Source organism: Cetorhinus maximus, chromosome 1 (assembly GCF_964194155.1).
Source record: "Cetorhinus maximus chromosome 1, sCetMax3.hap1.1, whole genome shotgun sequence".
In the NCBI taxonomy this organism is placed as follows: domain Eukaryota; kingdom Metazoa; phylum Chordata; class Chondrichthyes; order Lamniformes; family Cetorhinidae; genus Cetorhinus; species Cetorhinus maximus.
This window is the reverse complement of record NC_135879.1, coordinates 115,188,842-115,213,855: the sequence shown is the minus strand read 5'-3', so window position 1 is coordinate 115,213,855 and position 25,014 is coordinate 115,188,842. Positions and strand designations below refer to the sequence as shown.

General features: G+C 42.8%; 1 protein-coding gene across 1 annotated transcript; it reads right to left on the bottom strand.

The window, feature by feature from the left end:
• Window positions 1-871: 871 nt before the first annotated feature.
• On the bottom strand, window positions 872-1,240 carry LOC144686796 (histone H2B type 1-M-like). Its single transcript, XM_078552553.1, has one exon. The coding sequence runs from the start codon at window positions 1,238-1,240 to the stop codon at window positions 872-874; it is 369 nt and encodes a 122-aa protein (XP_078408679.1).
• Window positions 1,241-25,014: the final 23,774 nt, after the last annotated feature.

The following is a 25,014-nucleotide window of genomic DNA, read 5'->3' as shown; positions in this document are numbered from 1 at the left end:
TATGGCATTATCCATTTGTGCTACCATCTTTAATGGCCTGTATACCTGTACATCAAAGACCTGCTATTGGCATTTAAGGTGGATTTCTATTCCATATTCTTACTGCCAAAATATCTTTCTGAACATTTTTCTACATTGAACTGCTTCTTCCACCTATCTCCCATCCTGCCACCCTATCTATGTCTTACAGGTTTTAGCAATTTATCATAACTTACAGCTTGCATCATTGCCAAAGTTTGATCTTGTTCCTCCAATTTTTAAGTCTAAATAACTTATGTTAAGGTGTAGTCAGGTTGTGAGTTAGCATCAATGGAGAAGACACAAGCTTTGATCCTGTTGTCAAATTGCTGTTGAGAGTAAACAGACTTGGACTGAGTTGGTGTTATATATTTCTCTGCTAAGAGTTTGCCTAGAAGCAATTAGCAGGGTACATGGCAATTTTCACATGCTGTGATTTTCACACAACTGAAGCAGGTGTAAAAGCACCACAAAAATCCAATAAAGTTTGAGGAATGAGCAGAATAAGATATAGCTTACAGAATTAGTCAATTATTTATGGTGAATACAGCAGCATGCATATAGCATCAAGATTCTTCATGAATTGCCAATAGTTGATAGTAGTGTGAGTACTTCAGACATGCTTTTTATCAAGACCCTATCAAGTAGCAAAGTCTAAGGACATTGCCCCTTGATAGAGATATAAAAATCTTTACTTTGTGCAAGCTCCTAGGCTGGACTTTTGTCTCCTGCTGGGGCCAGGATCAGAGGTGGGAGAAGCTAAAAATAGCCCTGCTGGATGGCGTGCTGGTTCCAGGGCTCCATCCTGCCTCTGGGTATGTTTTGAATGTGTTTTCCAGACCATTGCGGAGTTTTACTTGGAGCTAGTGTATTTGGTCACTGCCTTTGTCCCCTCCGACAAGGCATGCTTGGCCAGTTCCCCAGGCAGCAGCAGCAGGCGCACAGCGGTCTGGATCTCCCGGGAGCTGAAGGTGCTGTGCTTGTTGTAATGGGCCAGGCGGGAAGCCTCACCTGCGATGCGCTCGAAAATATCGTTCACGAACGAGTTCATGATGCTCATGGCCTTGGAGGAGATGCTGGTGTCGGGGTGAACCTGCTTCATCACTTTGTAGATGTAGATGGAGTAACTTTCTTTCCTGGATCTTTTCCTGTTCTTGCCGCCCTTCGCGGACAACTTTTTCTTCGCTTTCTTGGGAACCTGCGCTTTTTTCTCATCAACCATGATCACAATCAGCTTCAGACACAGAATAAAGCCAGCTTCACCTGGTATTCCCAGGCAGTCCCCCATCCAAGCACTAACCAGGCCTGAGTTAGCTTAGCTTCCAAGATCAGACAAGATCGGGCATTTTCAAGCTGGTATGGCCATACAGAACCTAATTGAGGCCAATTAAAGGAAATCAACTGGAATTTTCCAGTCAGCGTCCAGGTGATGGGGAGCAGTTTAGATGCCTGGAAGTGGACGCCCTGCAGTAGGCCAGGGGCTAGCCCTCTAGGTAGGACTGGAGGCCTTCCTTGCCTGTCTGGGGTGCAGGAGCAGCTACTGGCCAATCTGTGGAGGGGTACCCCCACAATGGTGGCCTCACTGCGGAATCTGTTTTTGGAGAGAAGGAGCCTCCATCTTGAAGTGCCCTCTCTCTTACTTACCTTCCATTGCAGCCTGCTGCTCTTTCAAAACTGTAAGGTCTCTGATTGGTCCTCTATTTTCGAGAGCTTGCCCGTCGTCTTGAATTGAATGATAAACCTGCCCTCTGGCCATTAATTGGCCACCCCTGTGAAAATCACAGATAATGGACTATTTCCCCCTCTGTTTCCCAGCTCCAGCAAGAAAATCCAGCCCTAGAAGCAGACTAACAATGATGGAATTGAAAGCAATTCTCTGCATAAGTGTCTAAGTAGGTAAGCACAAGAAAAAGTCAGATGAGTCTTCTTTTGCTATAACGTCTGCATCGAATAAATTCACTGACAATCAGTACCAGTTGAAATAAACCAGTTCTTCAGCATATTGATTTCTTGAGCATATTATTTGTAGTTCTATTGCCAATTTTGTAGACGGTACCTTCCCTTTTGCCAACAGAAAGGGTTATTGTTTTCTTAACATACAAATGGTACATGACGATCAGCAAAGTAAAGTTGTACAAGATATCTGGGAATTACTCACAATAGAATGTATTGAGTGAATTGTCAGTTCCCAACTATTCAAATGGAAGACCAATTACAAGGTTGTCTTCTCAGAGATTGGGTTACCCCATAAAATGTGCCCAACAACACCTCTGAACAAGCCCTGGACCCCTCAAGAAAGAATTTAGCTGAAATTAGTATGTTGTTAAAAACACAGTATGACGCCATTCAACAAGATATAACTTTTTGAAGGGTTTTTACAGTGAGATTGACAGTGTACGGGTGCAAGTCTTCCCATTGATTGCAGTGTGTGAGGTGCCTCAACAGTGCAACCTCTGCAGAACCATAGAATCACTGGCAGCACTTTCTGGATTTCTAAATTATTCTGTGCTTGTGTGATCTCCTGAAGTTGCTGTCAATTTAAGAGGGTGAGCATTTAAATCTCCAGGAATTTTGCTTTTCGCAAAAGTTAGGAAAGTAACCTCCTGATGGACTGTAGCTTTTGTGTTTAATTAGAGTTGAAGTACTTGCAATTTCTGGAATGCTTTTTTTGAATGATTTGGTGGGGAGAGATGTGGGATACTTTCCCCCTTTTCGCACCGCTCAGCTAACTGCAACAAGATATATATTAGAGAAGTGCTTTACCCCTTGGTACTGTGATCTTTAAGAACAGACACAAACAGGCTTTCTTGTAAGTTTAAACAAAAAGGATTGACATTTGTTTTTCACAACAACCGAGATGTGAACTCCCACTCCTCATTCATATCAAATACACACACACAGACAAACACATAAACACCCGTACATACACAAACATGAAAAAATGTTTTCTAAAGATATAGCATGCACTTAGTTGTCTTAAAGTGTCAAATAAAGGTCACTTCCAATTAGTTTAGAAGATGGTAGTTGAAACATTGCAGGCCTGAAGGATTATCTCTTGATTATTATTTTGATGTGTTGAAGAAAAATTAAGATTAGAGGTTTCTGGTGATGGATTCATACTGGTTCACCCCAAACAACAGCAAGTTTCTGGCTTTCCAGCTTAAGTTTGTCAAGCCCCTGTCATGAAAAACTTGCAGGTAAAATGAATAAGCCCCAATACTCTGCCTAAGTTGACTTTTAAGGCAGGCTCCTCACTTGTGCTGAGCAAGAGATGGCTTCCCTCTTACCTTTGTATCTCAGACTGACCTGCTGGGCTGCCTTGTCGTTTAATAAGATATTGGCTATCTCCAATCAGTTTCAGTCATGTAATAACAGTATTGATGTATTCCATTGTCCACACAAATGATTCGATGTCATAAGCCATCGGGTTGGAACTTCCTCAGAGTGGTAATCAGCATCAGACTGTCACTCCGTGCGCACTTACCTACGCCAAATTTCTTCCATGTCTGTATCGCCTGACCTTCTAACTCAGGCCAGGTGATATCCAGGCGGCACAGCTGTCTCAGAAGTCCAGCTTCACAGTCCAGCACTGTTGAATTGAAGGAGGATATGTCCCCTTTCTTATGGCCCTAGCTGCCATAGAGCAGGTAAGTCTAAAGGTCCGATTGAAATTGACAAGCCAGGAAAAGGTAAGTGGATAGATTTGTGGGGTGGGGGTGTTTGGAAGTCGGGTGGGGCTGGGTGGGAGGGTTTCAGACATCGGAGGGGGTGGGGGGGCTTGGGCATTCAGGGGTTGGGCGGCTGGGGGCATCAGAAATCGTGAGGGGGTGGTCAGGTTGGACATTCAGGGAGGTGGGGGACTGGGGGCTTCGGACATTCGGGAGGGGCTGAGGGGTCAGAATTTCAGGGGATTGGGTGTGGATCGGACATTCGGTGCTGTAGGGGGTGTCAGATGTTCAGTAGGCGTGGGGGGTCAGACTTTTGGTGGGGTGGGGGGGTCGGACATTCAGGGTGAGGTGGGGGCTCAGACATTCGGGGGGTTGGGGGTGTTTAGAATTTCGGTGGGCGGGGGGTCGGATATGTGGGGGACTGGGGTGTTGAACATTCAGGGGGGTTGGAATTTCAGGGGGCTGGTCGTGTCGGACATCGGGGTGGGGGGGTAGGGTGTCGGGCATTCAGAGGGGATTGGAATTTCAGGGGGCTGGTCGGGTCGGACGTCAGGGGTGGGGGATGTGGTCGGGTCGGGGGGTGAGAGTCAGATCTGTGGTGAGAAGGTTGGGTCGGGTGAGGAGTCCTGTGCGGGTGGAGGGAATCCCCTGGTTGTTGGGGGTTAGTTAGTCAGGGGTGGGGGAGTCTTCTGGGGGGTTGGGGGTATCAGGGGAGTTCCAGGGGATTGGTCTGGATCTTTACAATAGTTACCCAGACATTAAAAGAAGTTTAATTCTTCTAACTTTTTCTGGGTAACTATTGGTGTAACCCTGTCGGAACCATCCAAAGTTTGCATTTTAAATCACATTTTCGGATGATTCCCAGTGCAGCGCAATTGCCCAAAGGAAGTGTACGCTTCTGGGCAATTGTGTGCAAATACTTACCTGAGAAGTTCTGAGAGGGTTTCCCCAGCACAGCTTTGGGGTAACCCCCCAATCCCACGCTGGGGAGCTTGGTAGTTACAGCCCATTGTCACACAATGGGGAATGAATGCCAGCCATTTATACTGGTTTGTGATAAAATGGTTCCTTCACACCCCACTTTGCTTTTCAAGTTTGCAGACACCGAGCTTGGGGTGACCATTATATCTGAGTTTCTGTAAATATCCAGACAATAGTATCTGTAAATTCCACAGGTATTCTTGTTGCATCCTCTTTCTTTTAATGGAGGTCCTCCACAAGGACATTTACATGCGCGCCCGCCGAACTGAAGATAGAAATGACGTGCGGTGACGTCAGGACACACGCCTGACGTCACCGCGCATCATTTTACCTGTTGGTGAGCGGGGCCCGCCCCCGCATGCCGACCAGAAGATTCAGGCCAATAGGTTTTACAGGCAAAGGACGTGACCGCGGCAGGAGCAATGATGGCAAATGCTGACAGTTCCACCGTCATTATCACTGCAAAATCCGAAGTAGTGTTTTGAATATATTCGACAGCCCTGATGACATCTAAAAATACAAATTGACAGAATAATATTATTTTTCACTTTATTATAATTGAAAGTGGCCTGCTTATACCAAGTGTACTTGTGTATGTGCTGTTTTTTATCTGTATGACTTCTTGTACTTCTTATAACTTTTGTGAAGGAATAGATATGGAGGATTCCTGACATGTATTCTGCTTGCATTTCCAAAAGCCATATGCTGCCATGGGTATTGACTCAGATAGCTCTGTCTATGTGCCAGGAACAACCTGTCCTATTCCTGCTGTGCAAGCCTTCATGAGCCAAAAGTGGGAAATATGGGTGGCTCTCAAGTGGCTACCAACTCATTGCACCTCTAATTCTGGCAGGTTCGTATTACCAACATGATGTTTATTTGCCAATACTAATAAAAGATACCTTATGCAATAATAGGACTGTTTAATCTGATGGTTGTTGGCACTATTTTTCAGAAACTTTAACATAAGTGGTTCGAGGAGGCATGTAGCTGGGAGTTGCCCACACAGGAAAGTTTGAAAACCACTGCCTTAAAGAATCATTGAATTACATTGTAATCCTAAATTGCAGTATATTTTATTTATAGATTTGGTTGTAGTATCTTTTATTTATTTATAGATTTGGTTGTAGTATCTTTTATTTATTTATAAGTTTGGTTGCTAGAGAGCAATGCCTATGATAAGTAGAAGAAATAATAGAATGCAAGTCAGAGAGGATAGGCTGGGTTTTTGCCATCGATGGGGGTAGCTCAAGTTGGGAAATTTCCCAGCTCAGTGCAGCCACCTTGGGAGAAGGTGCCCTGAATGGTGTGATTTCCATTACGGAGGTGTCGGTGCAGGATAGAGTCAGCCCTGCTGCACCCCGGACATAGATCGGTGACAGGGGCTGCAGAGTGCTGAGGCAGACTGATTAAAAGGCCCACCCCAGTTCCCTGAAACTTCGTCTCAGTTGTTTTGTGAAATATTAGGCCCCCCCAACCTTCACCCTCAAGCTGCCTCAACCCCCCTACCCATTCCCTTCCCCTATCCATGCCAATTCATGCCACCTCATGCCCCACCCACCCCTAATGGTCCCCATACCCTCCATGCCAATTCATGACCCCCACTCATCACCACAGCTCCTTATAGCCCCTATGTGAACTTAGTGCCAACTCATGATTCTCCACTTATTCCTGTGGCCCGTTATAGTCCCGATGACAACATGGTGCCAACTCATGACCCCTCACCCACCACCCTTTTCCCTGACACCCTCCATGTCAACTCGCCCAGTATCGACCATGGGTAGACCTCAGGAGCCATGCTAAGATGCAACAAAATAAAGTTGTAAGTATCTATTACAGATTTCATGGGCTGAATCTTCTGGTCGGCATGCGGGGGTGGGCCCGACATGCTGATGCATAAAATGACGCGCGATGACGTCGGGCATGGGTCCTGACGTCATCGCATGTCATCTCGATATTTCGTTTGGTGGGCACCCGTCGAAATGTCAGCAGCATATTAAGTCCATTAAGAAAGTGATTAAATTAGTTGAGAATGCTGCTTGTCCAGTCTTAAGGTGACGGGCAGCCGAAAAGCCCATGCGGCCTTCGCATTTTTCAGGAAACCTCATCCATGGCAGGTTGAGGTTTCTTGAAGCTTCTATAAAATAACTGAATAATTTTTCCAAACTTCACAAACATGTCCCAACTCAGGTGACACTGTCACATGAGGGGGCATGTTTAAATAAATTTTCACATCATTTATTAAAATGTTTTATTCTCTATTCAATCTCCCCGAGGTAGCTCCATGCCTCAGGGAGATTGCTGCGCTCGAAAGACTAGCTTTTTGGCTAGAAAAGGAGGTGATCTTATTGAAGCATGTAAAATTGTTATGGGAATGGAGAAAGTTAATCCACAATATTATTTCAAATTAAAATGTGGGAGTAGAAACAGGGGACATGGATACAATTTTAGGACAGCTATCAGAAAACTCTTTGCACAGAGAGATTAACATGTGGGTTAAACTTCTAGAGGAGGAAAAAATCCTGAATCATTTAAGAAACAATTGGATACTACAATGACAAACTTTTATAATTTCCTTGGCTGGATGAATTAAGATGGCTGTCCTCAACTCTAATTATCTTGTAGTCTTATATTGAAAAATCATCAAGCTGTAGGATAGTCAAAATAAAGGAATAAAATAGTCATATTGTGAAAAGCAAGTAGCTTGGTGCTATATGTTTTGAAGGTTCTTTCACTTACCATACTTCATTCATTTCTAGGTAAATGGAGCCTGATGCAGAACAGATAACTGTACAGTTAACAAGATAATGCAACATCATTAGCATTACTTTCTTCGCTAAAGACTATACAATTTTAAAATGAATTACTCAAGATTGTGTGCCTCTGTGTGGTGTCAATAATTGCAGCTTATATCTGTATTGGTATCATTTGACCCTGAGAAGAGCTTCCAAACTGTCACGACTCACTGGGGATAATGCACTGTAATATCAAGCGCCACTCTTCCCCGAGCTGCGACAAATGTGAAAAAGTTCGATCAAACCACCAGATTGCCCCAATTCTACATAACTGTTTAATTTAGGTTAAGAGAATACGAGCACCAGGTTTGTAAACTTAATAAGTAAATAACTATTTATTGAACAGACTGTCATTAACCAGTGGCAAAAGAAAGAAATATGAACTGCCAACTTCTAACACTATAACTTAAACTCTACCCCCTTCTTAAATCCCTATATGCACACGCAGATGCGCAAGACACATAAGACACACAAATCATGGATTTTAAGGGTGGGATAAAACAGTTCAATAGCACCAATTCCGGAGTGCATGATTCGATGGGTTGATTTTGATCGATGCCTTCTAAATTCCTTTCAGTTCTTGTTGATGACACAAGGTGGTCTTCCAGCACTTTTAGAATTTAGTTCACTGGTTGAGCACTTGCCTTTCAATGTCTCTAATAGTGGTTTTCCCCTTTGCCTCTTGACAGGGGTTTTTGGAGAGAGAGCAGGTTATAGAAATATGAGAAGAAAAAGCCAGCTAGCTATTCTTGTAGGATTACTGGAATCTTACACACACAGGAGAGAGAGGTTTTAGGTATTTTCCCTTTCAGGCTAGGAGCTATTCTGCTGCACTGCTTCTCACTCAAAACATGGTTACCTCGTCAGGAGCCAATTAAAATGTTGTTGCCAGGCAGCTCCCTTGATCCAGAACTCCTTTCCAGCACCATCCCGTCTTTCATGGCACACTCTGTTCCAGGACTGCAACATTGTATATATCTCTCATCCTGTGCCAGTGGACATGTCCTTCAAACTGCAGCCATTGTAATTTGAATCCCCAGTCCAACAGAAAATAAAAAGATATATTCTTTACAACAGCTCAAAGAAATAAAAAGATATGTTCCTTACAAATCACATATCCATGCTATCACTAATACTGCCTATGTCCACCTCTGTAACATCACCCAACTTTACGCTGCCTCAACTCAACAGCTGCTGAAACATTCAGCCATCTCTTTTTAACCTTGAGGCTTCACTATTATAATACGCTGTGGGCCAGCCTCCCCTGTTTCACTCTCCACAAACTTGAGGTCACTCAAAACTCTGCTGCCACTGTCTTAAGTCACACTAAGTCCTGTTCACCTATCAGCCCTATGCTCACTGACTTACAATGGCTCCTGGATAAAGCAATGCCTTAATTTTAAAATTTTCATCCTTGTTTTCAACCCCTCCTTGCCTCTCCTTACCTCTGTAATTTTCTCCAGCCCCACAACCCTCCAAGATATGTACACCCTTCCAATTCTGGCCTGTTGACAATCCCTGATTTTATTTGCTTCACCAATGGTAGCCGTGACTTCAGTTGCCAAGGTCCTAAGCTCTGAAATTTCCACTCTAAACTTCTCTGTCTCTCTTTCCCCCTTTAAGTCATTCCATAAAACCTACCTCTTTGTCCAAGCTTTTGGTCATATGTGCTACTATCTTCTTATGTTGCACGGTTATCAAACGTTTGATAACAAATCTGTGAAGTGTCTTGGCCTGCTTTACTATGTAAAAGCACTATATAAATGCAAGTTGTTGGGGAGGTGGGGGTGTGGGTGTTGGGAGGATGCAGTGCTGGGGTAGTGTTGTAGTTGCCGTAAAAGCACAGGCCAAGTTAACAGCTGAAAACCATAAAAATGATTCACACCTGACACTACTGGTGAACAATACCATGGGAGATTTGCTAATTTTGCTATCTTGAATTTTTTCCAGTTAGTGAATTATCTGATAAATCATTAGTGTTGCAGTTGCTACTGCTGTCAGAATAAGATGTTCTGGTATGAAACACAGCTAATTAGTTTGTTGAAATCTATTGGAATGTTATCGTGGAATTTTGTTATTTTAAATCTTCAGGTATCAGAATCAGTTTGTTGGCAGGTTATATAAATGATTGTTTTATGTCTGTTTCTATAAGCCTTACAACTAAGCAACTTGTAAATGTTTTAGTTGATATTAAAACACTGCAGATAAGCTAAGCATAAAGCATTTGTCAATCCACCCAACTAGGCTGGTAATAATAAGATTTGCAGTAAGAAATAGATTTGAAGGCCATTTATGCTTGCACAGATGAGTGTATCTGCTATTCCCCTTACATTCCATTTTTGGTAGTTTTGATCTGAGCCTCCACTAGCCTAAATATCTGATAAAAGGCCATTGACCTGAAACAGTAACCCTGTTTCTCTCTCTACAGATGCTACCTGACTTGCTGAATATTTCTGGTATTTTCTATTTTTACTTCAGATTTCAAGGCTGCACAGTATTTTGCTTTGTTGCTGCCCAAAGAATCACAGAATTGTTACAGCAAAGAAGGAGGCTCTTCGTAGGAGCAATTTACCTGGTGCCACCCCCCCACCTTCTCCCCATAGCCCTGGATATTCTTCCTTTTTGGATAACAACCCAATTCCCTCTCGAATACCTTGATTGACCTGCCTCCACCACACTCTTAAGCAGTGCGTTCCAGATCCTGAACACTTGCTGCATAAAGAAGTTTTTCCTCATATTGCCATTGCTTCTTTTGCCTGAAAAGATTGTCTGAAATCTCTTGTTCTTGACCCTTACATCAATGGGAACAGTTTTTCCCTATCTTCTCTGTTCAGATTCCACATGGTTTTGAATACCTCTAACAAATGTCCTCTCAATTTTCTCTTCAAGGAAAATAGTATCAACGTCCCCAATCTATCCATGTAATTGAAGTTCCTCATCCCTGGAACCACTCTTGTGAATCTTTTCTGCCCTCTCCACAATGCCTTCACATCTTTCCTAAAGTGTGGCACCCAGAACTGGATGCAATACTCCAGTTGAGGCCAAACCAGTATTAAGTTTAACATAACTTGCTTGCTTTTATACTCTATGCCCCTATTAATAAAGCATAGGATGTTGTATGCTTTATTAACCACCCTCCCAACCTGTCCTGTCACTTTCAATAATTTATGCACATGTATGCCCAGATCCCTCAGCTCCTATTCCCCATTTAGATTTGTACCCTTTATTTTATATTGTCGATCCACATTTTTCCTACCAAAATGAATCGCTTCAAAGTTTCTCTGCATTAAATTTCATCGGCCACTTTTTCACCCATTCCACTAACCTGTCCGTGTCCTTTTGAAGTTCTGCACTATCCTCTTCACAGTTCACAGCACTTCCAAGTTTTGTATCATCCGTAAATTTTGAAATTCTGCCCTGTACACCAGAGCCTAGGTCATTAATATATATCAGGAAAAGCAAGGTTCCCAGCACCAATCCCTGGAGTACTTCACTAGAAACTCTCCTCCAGTCCAAAAAGAATCCATTAACCACTACTCTCTATATCTTGTTACTCAGCAAATTTCATATCCATGGGCAGGATTTTGCCCTTGGCGGGGGTGGTCAAGAAGCGACTGCCGCTCACGATCGGCTCCACACCACAATTTCACGCTGGTGGGCCAATTAAGGCATGCCCAGCGTGAAACACGAGCTGCAGCATTCAGCGCTGCCTATACGGGTGGGGACAGGAGGGCAAGCGGGCCGAGCGTGATCTTCGCGCATGCGCGCGAAAGGGCGCTTCATAATCTCCCTGAGGCACGGAGCTACCTCAGGAAGATGAAGCTGTTTAAAACAAATAAAGGAAATAAAGTTGTTATAATACATGTTCCCTCGTGTGCTGGGATGTGTTTTTAATCCAAAAATAAAATTTTTATTTGATGTTTATTTGCTTTAGGAAACCTCATCCCGCCCGTGGATGAGGTTTCCTAAAAAATATAAAGGCCGCTTGACCTTTTTGCCTGCCTGCCAACTGTTAGGTTGGACAGGCAGTGTAAATTTGAATTTAATTAGCTTCTTAATGGCCTTAATAGGCCTTTAAATTGTTGGCGGGTGTACAGCCGACTCCGGCGCGCGCCAGCTGAACGAAATATCGCGAGACTTTGTGATGACGTCAAGTGCACGCCCACACACCGAGCATAATATTTTGCCCCATGTTACTACTGTCCTTTTTATTCCATGAGCTATATCTTTGCTCACAAATCTGTTGGGCGGCACTTTTTCAAATGCCTTCTAGAAGTTCATGTATGCGACATCGACAGTGTAACCCTCATCAACTTTCAAAAAATTCCAGCAAGTTAAACGCAATTCACGCTTAACAAATCCATGCTGGCTTTCCTTAAATAACCTGTATTTTCCCAAGTGAGTATTAATTTTGTCCCAAATTATTGTTTCTAGAAGCTTCCCCACAACTGAGGTTAAACTGACTGGCCTGCAATTGCTGGGCTTATCTCTACACTCTTTTTTGTCTTCTAACATGGATAAATTGTAACATTTGAAATTCTTCAGCTCTCAGGTACCACCCTGAGCTTAAGGAAGACTGGAAAATTGTGACCAGTGACTCCTCCATTCCTACTCTCACTTCCCTCAGTATTGTTGGATGCATTTCATCAGATTCTGGTGCCTTATCAAGTCTAAGTCCAGACGGCCTACAAACTTCATTGTCTCTTGCATTTCTTCAGTTGTCTTTGGTACTCATTCCACAACTGTGATGTGCCTATTTCTTTAGATTTGATGATTTTTGACCATAACAGTTTGTTTTTATGACCTCTAATTCTGAGTCTCAAATTGCTTATTATTTTAGTACTCTGTGCCTTTGAATTATTGTCCTCACTGTAACTTTTCATTATTTTGGTTAACATTCAGAGATAAGCTGGGAAAGAAAATAGATGTGCCACAGTTGTCTGATGCTTTTAAACATTGTATAGTGTTGACATATAAACACATAATTACTGATACATGTATAATCACTGATCTATGTAATCAATAGCTTTGATTTAATAACATTCAATTGCACGTAACTAGTATCATTTATTATTATTTTAGGATTATGCAATATGACTTGATTACTCATAAAAATAATGGCATTTTATTCAAAAAACACATTCACAGTCTGAGGGGTAATTGCGGTGTAACTTGCATTGAAAAATTAATAAAAAGGCTAAGTAATCAGGTTAAAAACAAGAGAACATGTAAGAATCATGTAATAACAAAAATAGGCAAATAAATTCAGCAGGTAAGAGGCAAGTGTTGAACGGGAGATTAAAAGAAGGGTAAAACCGAAACAAAATTATATTAAAATTACAAACCAATGCAGCATTCCTACAATACAGGCACTGAGGTACATATAAATTTAATCACTTAAGTATTTAATTGAGGATCCAAACAATGTAAGGAATAGGGCTATATTGGTACCTTCCTGTCCTGCATCTTATGGGGTTGAATTTAGTCGAACTTCTGAGTTGCCTTGATTGCTGTGGGTTTGGTTGGGGTAACCAGTCCTGATGTGGTTCTCAAGCAAAAACTTGGCTCTTACAGCACTTGACTTAAGCAAATTCAATTTAAAAATTGCCTTTTAATTCACTTACGTTGATTTGACTTGTCAAATTATATTAGTTCCTGGTTTACAATAATAAATGCCATTTACTACTTGTGCTTCCAAAATGAAGCTTTAAAGGGGCTCTGCCTATTACTGTGGCTAGCTCTGCAACCTAGTTGCACCAGCTTTCACTGCAGCACACAAAGTTACCATAACACTCAACTGCATGTTACAGGCTCATTCCAAAGAGCTGTCAGGAGACTTTTGTAAGATCAGCCAGAGAATCTGATAATTAAATTGTTGATGTTGATAACCTGGCACATGAATAACAAGAAGCCCGGGCAGTAGCAATGGCTGCTTTGCAGTTAAAAGACAGACTCAGCTGGCACATCTTCATTGATGAAAGGAACACTATTATTTGGATACCTCACCCTTCAAAGGACTGTCTTCTTTTGCCAAACTCGCTATGGCTTAAGTAAAATCCTTATCCTCACAGCAAGCCATTACATTCTAACCCCAAGACTTGACACCAGTACTTTACCAATTCCCCACTGCTTTACAAGAAGTCCAAACACTAAGCATATAAAATATTCCAATGATTTATTACCACTATTTACAGAAACCCCTTGTGACCACACAAGTTTTCAAACACCTTTTCTGTCACTTAAGAGCCTGAGATGTAGACTGCAGCTGCAAACTATTACGATCTTTTGGGGTGTAGATAGCCCTAATCTCATGATCTTTGAATGGACATGGGATAGGTTGATTTTCTTCAAGGGCTCCTTGGTGGTCTGATCTTTCAAAATGATGTATTTTACAGGGAAATAACTGAGTGTCCCACTATGCTACTGCCACAAGGAAACCAGCTACTATGGCATGTACACCAGCATCTCCACTTGTACCAAGTACTGGTTTCTAGTTACCAGCAATCAATGGGAGAACAAACCTCATGGATTCAGAGCAATGCTGAAATCTCTGAGTTCGAGTCAACCAAATACCTCTTGGTCCCTGTGAGTTGCTGCCTGTATATTTTACAATTTTGTTGTCAATTACCTCTTCATATGGACCACCATGATCTGGAACCTTCATTCAAAGCCTTCGCATTGCGTTAACTGACTTGCCTTGATCTCTTATGAAGCAGAGGAAGGTTGAAGATGCTCCTGCCTCTTGTCCAAGTTGCCCTGCAATGTTTTTAAATCTCTTTGGATGTTGGTGCATAACTGCTATCCTAGCCATTTGCCAAAAATGTCAGGAGATTCCACACGAAACATCCACATGTGTCTTGAGCTCTGCCAGGATCCTTCTCTTCAAAACAGATCATCATTCTTTTCCTCTGCAGCCAAGGTCTTACACATCTTAGCCCCTGCTGAAATATAATAGGCTCCACTTCCACATCTACACCCTCTGGTTTCCTTTTGCTTTGTGTCTCACCACATGGCAAACCCTCATCTATGATCTATCTAACACCTCTTTGATCCTTTTGTCTGTGACGTCTTTTGATTATCTGCTCCTATCACTGCTTGCTTATCCCCACAATCACCCCACCCTCAACTTCTCTCTCTCCCCCCCCCCCCCCCCCCCCCCCAACCTTAGACCAGCTTATATTTCACCTCTCTCCTAACTATACTCAGTTCTGCCAAAGGGTCATGAGGACTCGAAACGTTAACTGATTTCTTCTCCACCGATGCTGCCAGACCTGCTGAGTTTTTCCAGGTAATTCTGTTTTTGTTCCTCATCTATGCTATCTGCACATACTTGAGTAGGTATTGATGGACTGCTGATTGCATGGAAATGATGGAATGGGTGAGTGATCACCAGTGTTGCTAGAGGTGGAATGCTCTGTCTCACTCTTCAAAATTCAGATTCATTGGCTCCTGGCTGCAGTCTCCAAAGGAAATGGAAATTGCTGTTAAGTTTGGTGCACTTGTGCAATATTTCATATTTCCTCTGAGCAAATTGGTGAAGAGACTGACGAATATAAGAAACGTTAAATATCAAATGGTTTGCATCATCACAAACCTTCTGAAGATATAGAGAGCTGGGTTTTATCAGCCATTTGCAGACTGGCTGGGAGGTGAGAGGGTTGGTAAAATGATGACAGAAGGCATCAGGAGGGGAGCCCGGTGTCCTTCCGCCGCCATGACATATTACCAGCAATGGGAAACTTAGTGGCCCAGCCATCTGCTGGGTGGCCAATAGTGCCAATTTACTCCCCAATTAAGGGCCACCTTCTGCTCTTGTCAGCATTTTACGAGCATCAAGAGGAGCGCTGCTGCACGGGGAGACTGCCAAGTAAAGCCCTGTGACCTTTCAGCAGATTCCTGGGGACTCCGATGCTGCTGATGGAAGGTGCCTCCCTCCCCTGGCAATCAGTGGGACTTGCCTGCCTGGGCCATGCATTCCATTGTGGAAGCCAATTATGGTCATTGCTTACAAACATACATACAAATGTGCAAAATAGGAACAGAAGTAGACCATTTGGCCCCTTGAACCTGCTCCGCCAATCAATACAATCATGGCTGATCTGTTTTTTTTCGAATTCCACATTCCCATCTACCCTGATAACCTTTTATTCCCTTGCCTAGCAAGAATCTATCTACCTCTGCCTTAAAAATATTCAGTGACCCGCCTCCACCACCTTCTGAGGCAGAGAGTTCCAAAGTTGTACAACCCTCTGAGAGAAAAAAATTCTTCTCATCTCTGTCCTAAAAGGGTGACCCCTAATTTTAAAACAATGCCCCTTTGTTCTGGACTCACCACAAAAGGAAACATCCTTTCCATGTCCACCTTGTCAAGACATTTCAGGCTCTTATATACTTTAATCAAGTCACCCCTTACTCTTCTAAATTCCAGTGGAAATAAGCCCAGTCTGTTCAATCCGCTCATTCCAAGTTATTACTCTAGTAAACTTCCTCTGAACCGCATCCAAAACAATTACATCCTTCCGTAAATAAGAAAACCAAAACTGCACACAATATTCGAAATGTGGTCTCCTTCATCTTCATGTGGTGTTAAAAGCCGAATTTTGGTATGTCTTCCTCTTGTACACAAACTTCTCTGGCTTCTCCTGCAGGAAGAATACACAGGGCAGAATTTTCTGCCTGTTGGGTGGGCGGGGAGCTGATCCCCGCCGGAGAAATGGACCCCGCCGCCATTTTATGTGGGCGGGCCAATTAAGGCCCGCCCAGCGTGACATCAGTGGGAAGCGCTGTGTGCTTCCTGTGCGGGTGGGGGGGGATTCCCCAAAAGTGAGAGTGCGCTCTTTTGCGGATGCGCATGAAAGAGCGCACATCTCCCTGAGGCTAAGTGCTGCCTCAGGGAGGTCGCTTACACGTTTAAAAATATTAAAAATAGAAAAAAAAAATTCCCTAACATGTCCCCCTCATGTGACAATGTCACATGAGATGGGACATGTTCATAAATTACAGTAAAACTTTATTAAACTTTCTAAAATTTCATCTTTTTTCTATTTGCTGCCAGGGTCTGAAGGTTGGACGGGCAGGTCCTTTAATTGTTTAAATGATTCTGTCAATGGCCTCAATTGGCCATTGACAGATTGGCGGGCCCACAGCTGATTTTGCTGCGCCCCAGCCTTCCTGAAAATTTAAATGGGCCGGGATGATGTCGGGAGTTCCGCCCGATGTTATCCCGCGACATTTTACGTGTCGGCGAGCGGGCCCCGCCCTATGCTCGCCAATGGCAAAATTCTGCCCACAGTGTTGGTTGTCTGCTTAAGTGCTGAAGTCTCCAGATCATGCCATCACAGTCACTCAGGACTCTTGGGGCAGAATTTTACGAGTCAGCGAGCAAGGGCAGGGCCCACTCGCCGACACATAAAATGACACGTGGTGATGTCGGGGGGAGCTCCCGATGTCACCGCGCCCGATTTAAATTTTCAGGAAGGCGGGAGCGCAGCAAAATCAACTGCGCGCCCGCTGACCTGTCAATGGCCAATTGAGGCCATTGACAGGGTTAATTAAGTAATTAAAGGACCTGCCCGTCCAACCTTAAGGTGGGATGAGATTTCATGTAGGCTTTAAAAAACTTTAATAAAGATTTTGTAAAAATTATGGACATGTCCCAACCCATGTGACATTGTGACATGAGGCGACATGTAAGGGAAATTTTATTTTTCTATTTTTATCCTTTCTATATGTACAGCTGATCTCCCTGAGGCAGCTCTTAGCCTCAGAGAGATAAGTGTGCTCTTTCGTGCACATGTGTGAAAGAGCGCACTTCGATTTTGGGATTCCCCTCCCCGCCTGCACAGGGAGCGCATAGCGCTTCCGTGCGGACGTCATGCTGGGTGGGCCTTGATTGGCCCGCCCACGAAAAATGGCGGTGCACCTCCGATCGGGGGCGCCGATTGGAAGTGCACCTGTACGCGCCCGCCCATCAACTTTGACCCTGACTGGGGGAGAATTCAGCCCTTGGAATGAATTGTAGTAAGGTGGGTGTTGATGATCAATACCTAAGTTATGAGCCATTAGGATGCTGGAATACATTACAGGATGTAAGACACTTAGAGCAGGATTTTATCATCGGCGAGCGGGGGCAGAGCCCGCTCGCCGACGCGTAAAATGACGCGCGGTGACGTCAGACGGAACTCCCAACGTCACCGCGCCCCATTTAAATTTTCAGGAAGGCGGGGGTGCAACAAAATCAGCTGCGCGCCCGCCGACCTGTCAATGACCAACTGAAGCCATTGACAGATCAGTTAAAGTAATTAGTGGACCTGCCCATTCAGCCTTAAGGTTGGCAGGCAGGCCAGGAGCCCCAGCGGGAAGTAGAAAAAACATGAAACCTCATCCACAGACAGGATCAGGTTTCATGTAGGGTTTTAAAAATTTTTTAAAAGTTGTTTTGGAAATTATGAACATGCCCCAACTCATGTGACATGAGGGGACATGTAATGGAATTTTTTTTTCTATTTTTAATATTTTGGAAAGTAGAGGCGATCTCCCTGAGGCAGCACTTAGCTCAAGGAGATGAGTCCGCTCTTTTGTGCGCATAGCGCTTCCCTGCGGACGTCACGCTGGGTGGGCCTTAATTGGCCTGCCCACGTAAAATGCTGCTGTGCCTCCAGTTGGGGGTGCCGATCGGAAGCGTACCCACATTCGCCCCCCAATCAACTTCCCCCCCCAACGGGGGGAAAATTCAGCCCTTAATATGAGTTTTGTTAAGTGACTGCTTCTGGGTCAATGGACATAGTGCCATATGATACCTAAAGGGAAATGCTACACTATTGTTCCCAACAATATCCGTGTGCTTCTCTGTGACTCAGCCAGCTGGTTGTTATTCCTCTGATAATAGTCTTAGCTTACTTTATCTCATGAGGTTATTAAACTTCTTTTGATGCTTTAAGACAGTTCTGCCTTGCCTTTCTCCTTTTGCTAGAGCTCCCCAGCTCAGCCCTTTAAATAGGGAAGTCACACTCTTCCTCTGTGCAGTTACTGAATTTTCTGGGTTCCACTGGTGGATCCAGTTCTCTGGATTACTCCTACATGTTCTCAGTGAGTGCAAGACACCTGTTGCTGGTGTTATAATGGACACACAAAAAGTATAAAGTCAGGCTTTCTTTTGTCTTGCCAGAATTATTAAAACTAGGTAGTCCTGGAATTTTGTACAATTTTGTCCTTGGATTTTGGCAGGCATACGTTTTATTCTGTCACATATATGCTGGTGGAGCAACACATCAGGAATTTCCTGGTAGTTATGTCTTTATGCTTTTGTTTTCTTTGTCATGTTTCTTGATACAATGATCAGGACACCAAGAACTGAGTTGACTGTAGTCAATTAACATTGGCAAGAATCATCAATATATATATTGACAAACAAATAATGAAAACCTAACAGCCTCAGGATGTTCTAAAATACTTAAAAGCTAATAAAGTATTCTGAAGTGTATTCACTGTTGTAAAGTGAGGAAATGTGTCAGTCTCTGCAACCAGCAATAGGATAAATTACTAGATAATCTGTTTTGCTGCTGTTCATGAGGTTTAAGTGCTGGGCAGGCCAGCAATTTTCCTTTTCTTTGAAAAATGCCACAGGATCTTTTATGTCCACCAGAGTAGACACATCAGCTACTGGTCTTTCTCATCTGAAAGATGGCACTGCTGACAGTGTAGCATTCAGTCAGCATGACACTGAGAATGAACCTAGGTTATGTGCTAAAGTCTTTAGTGCTTTGAACCATGATCTCCTGATTCAGAGAGGACAATTTTCTTCTTGTCGGGGTGTTTGGGCGGGAGCGGGCACGGGCGTGCACGCAGCTGATCGTCACCCATGATCGGCTGGGCGCCGCCATTTTATGTGGGCGGGCCAATTAAGGCCCGCCCAGCGTGACGCGAGCCCAGAAGCGCTGAGCGCTCCCTGTGCGGGCGGGGGGGAAGTTGCCTGAGTCAGGACCTGCGCACTTCCACACATGCACGCGAAAGAGCACAGAAATCTCCCTGAGGCACACAGATGCCTCAGGGAGTTTAGTTTACGCTCAAAAAAATTTAATAAAGGAAAAAAATAATTTTAACACATGTCCCCTCATGTGAAACTGTCACATGAATTGGGACATGTCTATTAATTTTATTAAAATTTTTTACAAGACTTTTAAAACCTTCATGAAACCTCATCCCACCCATGGATGAGGCTCCATGAAAAATGCGAAGGCCGCCTAGGCTCTTCGTCTGTCTACCAACCTTAAGGCTGGACGGGCAGCTCAGTTTATTGTTTTAATTAATAGTTAACTGGCCTTAATAGGCCTTTCACAGTTTGGCGGGCGCACAGTCGACTTGGGTGTGCCCCCGCCGAACCAAAAATCTGAATGACGCGCAGTGACATCGGGACGCACGTCACTACGCATCATTTTACTCCTCAGCGAGCGGGCCCAACCCCCACACACCGAGCCAAACATTCTGCCCAGAGGCAAGAGTGCTACCACTGAGACAAGACTAATGCTTTATAAGCCCAACTGAGGCAAAACTCAAAAAGATAAGAAATAATTTAACTTATTTGTCCCAAGTTCTCACTTTCTTTCTTTGTCTTCTTGTGACTCTCTTTGTTGCCTGTCCGTTCATTTCTTTCTCTTGGCTTAATTTTGTCTATCTTCTCGCCCTCTTTTCTTTCTTTCTCTGCTTGTTTTTGTTTTCGCTTTCATTTTGTTTATGTCTTGCTTTTTATCAGCTGTCTCTCTCTACATTTTAGTAAACAGTTATTTTTCTGATTAAGAATACATGGAGCCCAACCCCCACACGCCGAACTGAACATTCTGCCCAGAGGCAAGAGTGCTACCACTGAGACAAGACTAATGCTTTATAAGCCCAACTGAGGCAAAACTCAAAAAGATAAGAAATAATTTAACTTATTTGTTCCAAGTTCTCACTTTCTTTCTTTAATTAATTAATTTTAATTAAGAAAACAATGTTTTCAGACTAAGGTTCCTGGACCCTTATTGGTAGCTGTGAGATGGCAACTGTAGAAGTGAGAATACAGCACAAGTATTGGATTTTCTTTCTCTAGCAGGATCTGGGGACATATTTTGGAATAAACATTTCAGAGATGGAAACATTTTCTGACATGTTTACTTCATATGAGAGAACATGCTCCAGTTTAATGATGAATTGAAAGCATTGTGGAAACGTATTAAAAAAATACTAACATTTTGCTGTATAACTGTACTTTGTTGATGATATTGGCAAATGAATGCTTATTGCACCCGTATGACATCCCTCTCTGCTATTTTAATACCAATGTTAACTCACTTATTTAAACAAGTAAAAATTTCTGTTAAAATGGTGGACAAAGTGTCACCATATAAATGTGCTAAGTGTTGTTCCACTGCTACTGAAAACAGTCATTCCGAGGCTTTGCTTCCCAAATTGATGCCTCATGGAAGTATGACAGTATAGTTAAAAAATATACTCCTTGTTGCAGCAGCCACCGTGGAGCTATACAATTTTCAGGAGGTGACTGCTCATGTCGTCATTTGCTATCATATCTTTTTGGAGATCAAAAAATAAAAAGTGGACATATTCAGTATATCCTGGATTACGTGCTGTCAAAAACTCTTCCTGCACAAATAAATAATGAGTTTTATGTATTGATAGCACAACTTTCCTCTCAATAGCTGACACAATGGGGTTGATTTTAACTGTTTGCACCTGGTGGAATGAGTTTGGCAAATTTCTGCGTTCATCATCAGCCTGGCATCTGACCCCATGTTTTATAGTTGCTGAAGTTGTGATGATGCTGTATGAGGTGCTGGTAAGTAAGGTAACCCTAGGTGCCACCCCATGACACCGTCCCACAGGTCAGCTTTGCAGCATGCTTGCAAGGAGGGTGAACCTGTCAGTGAGCTGCTGCTGAGGAAAGACACACAGAATCAGCACTCAATGACAAGGCCAGCTGGTGCATTGTGCACTGTGTGAATCCAACAATGGAGGTAGTATGTGTAACAGAGAATGAGCAGAAAGAAGAAGTGTGGATCAACAGACTAATAAAGGAGGATGTCTGGCAGGTCAGTGATATTAAATGGGAGAACAATGATAATGTATGGGAAACAGAACATAGGGACACATGGGGATATATAGCCAGTAAATTGGTGCAGTATTTACATAGTTCATACTTGTAGAATTAAAATTTAATGCAAAAAAGCATTTTTCAACTATCAGAATATAGCTCTGGCACAGAAGGTAAACAGAGACAAAATTTGAGGCTTGTTTTAGCTTAGGCTCAATATATCTATTTTAGTGGGCTGAGGTGTTTCAAGAATCACATAGCATAATGCCTGTGTGCATTCTGCATTAGAGCTGGCAAAAATAACATAAAGTATGACTTGTAAGGATGACAGCAATGCTGTAAGGATCTTAAATAATGACTGAATACAGTTAGGATTGCATATTGTCTTACCAAGTCTAATTTAAATCTTTAATAAGCATTTCCCATTAAAGAACTTGATGGAGTAAACTGTTATGCTTTATTTATTAAGGGTGATTTTTTGACTCTGTTTTGTTGGTGAGGAACCTTGCCTGCTGAGAACATATATTGGAAATTCCAGCGCACGCTGTGCACAGTTTTCATACCATTAACACTAAAGGCTCGAAAATTGTGTGTAATTTATATATTTGTATATTATATATATTACCATTGGTAGCTAGAAGTCGTAAAATTACTGTAATGAATTCATATTTCTGAAAAATTAAGGAAAGAATGTATTTAAGAGGATCAAGTTATTTATTCTTGAGTCAAGGTGTTGGAAGCCAACATTAGATTTTTATTAATGCTTCCTTTTTGAACTGCTGAGGGAGTTTTTATAATAAAGAACATGACCCTGAATTTCCTTGGAATTCCTGCAGCACTTTGAACAAAGTTGTGGTGGTGCGGCAGCAGAAAATATGAGGAAATTCAGGGCCATGTATATTTCTGTATGACAGCTGACATTAGATCTGACTTTAGGTAATTTTTATAAACAGATGGTTCCCTAATATAAGTTCAAATCACATTAGATTTATTGTGTGTGTTCCTGGGGCTATACTGAGAGATGCACTGTCACGTGCCACTGCAATATGTTAAAGATCACAATACTCACAGCGTGGTATTGTTTTACTGTACTTTGTTATAACCAAGCTAAGTCAAAGGAGGTACAATTCGATTTTCTTAGCTGGAATATAAATGTACTGTTATGCCCAGCAAGAAAAATAGCACCCACGATTTCCTTTGACAGGGCATGGTCATTGGAAAAGTGAGCATCGATGCAAAACATGACATAAAAATTGAAATTTTGGTGTTCTGATCACGTTAGACAGGTAGCCAACAAAAGGAGATGTGTTCTTGTAGAGTTTAAGTATATCTTGTAGAGTTTAAGTATATCAGTGCATTTTTCTGACCAACATAGTATAGTCACTATAAAAGTTGGCATTTAAACATTGTTCATTGTATGTAAAACTGGAAAGATGTGTTTTCTTCAAAGTTGTCATAGTAATTCTGATAATCTGCAAGGCAAAAGTAACATGATATGGATGTAATGTAAGCTTTAACTGATCCCATGCCGCAACAGGAGATAGAAGTTTCTGCTCCGACTGAACTCTCTGTTTGCCTACCTCAGGCAGATGGGAGTTTCATTTTAATAGTCCGCTAGTGTCAGGGATGCCCTATTTCTCAACATTCGGGAATGCAGGCTATTAGCACTGATTTTAATCGCATCATGCCTACTGGAAACAAGAGCCTGAATTTTTTGGCGTGGGGTGGGCGCATGATGCATCCCACGTGCTATAAAATAAATCATAATGATATTGGGAGGGGGTTCCAACGTTATCATGCCGCATTGCAATATTCCAGGAGGTCAGCATGCCCGAAAGTCAGCAGCCCACCCAATGTCAATTAAAGGGGCAATTGAACTAATTAAAGAGGCAATGCACTGCAATTTTAAGTAGCCCGTTCGGTTTTACGGTTGACGCATAGGCTGCATGGGTAGGCGGAAACCTCATGAGCACTTTTTCAATCCTGGGTGGGATATTGGCTGCAGAAGGAACAAAGTGTGGAGGTAGGAGTTAATATCTACAGCATAAGTTTTGACTTTCTGGATTGTTTTATGAACCAGTTAGTTCAAAATTTTTTGGGGGGTAAAGAGGCTACTGTTTTTAAAGAGCCACGAACAGACTGACCATAACATCAGTTAGTCTGCATCTTAGCAATCCAATTGCTTAAATATGGGGATTCATAGCTTATTTAAAGAAAGCAAGTCAGTAAATTGAATCTGCAATCTTTCATCTGGAGGCTATGGCTCTGAATTCTCCGTTGACATCCAGTAGAATACAAGCATCCGGCAGCTGGGATAATCAGTTGCAGCCTACAGCTGCCATTCAGTAAAAGGCCTGCCACATTCAGTGACAGGTTCAACCAGCTGTGGCTTAAAGCTTCCTTGTCATGCATGTTACAATGCTCAACAATAGCAATGGTATCAACAAGTCATCAAGTGCCATCTTGTTTATTTTAGATAATCTAAGTTCTAATTTCCAGAGTATTTCTATTATTTCTCAGAAGGTGGGGAATGCTGAGAACTTTTATTATGCACAGTTAGTTGCCCTGAGTAGATGGTAGCTCGGCCTTCTCCTTGAAACACTGATAGCACAATGATGATACTGCTTCCATAATGGTGTTAGGTAGGGAATTGGAGGATCTTGACCCAGCGATGATGAAGGATAGCCAGGGAACTACAGGCCAGTGAGTCTCACGTCAGTGGTAGGGAAACTATTGGAGAAAATTCTGAAGGAGAGAATCTATCTCCACTTGGAGAGGCAAGGTTTGATCAGGGATAGTCAGCATGGCTTTGTCAGAGGGAGGTCATGCCTAACAAATTTGATTGAATTTTTTGAGGAGGTGACCAGGTGTGTAGATGAGGGTAGTGCAGTTGATGTAGTTTATATGGATTTCAGCAAAGCCTTTGACAAGGTCCCACATGGGAGACTTATAAAGAAGGCAAATGCATATGGGATACAGGGTAATTTGATGAGGTGGATTCAAAATTGGCTTAGTTGTAGGAGACAGAGGGTGATGACAGAAGGATGCTTTAGTGACTGGAAGCCAGCATCCAGTTGCGTACCACAGGGATCTGTGCTGGGTCCCCTATTATTCGTCATTTATATAAATGACGTAGATGACTATGTGGGGGGTAGGATTAATAAGTTTGCGGATGACACAAAGATTGGCCGGGTGGTTAACAGCGAGGTTGAGTGTCTTGGGCTACAGGAAGATATGGACGGGATGGTCAAATGGGCAGATAAGTGACAGATGGAATTTAACCCTAAAAAGTGTGAGGTGATACACTTTGGAAGGAGTAATTTGACAAGGAAGTATTCAATGAATGGCATGACACTAGGAAGTTCTGAGGAACAAAGGGACCTTGGCGTGTGTGTCCATACATCTCTGAAGGTGGAGGGGCATGTTAGTGAGGTGGTGAAAAAGGCATATGGGACACTTGCCTTTA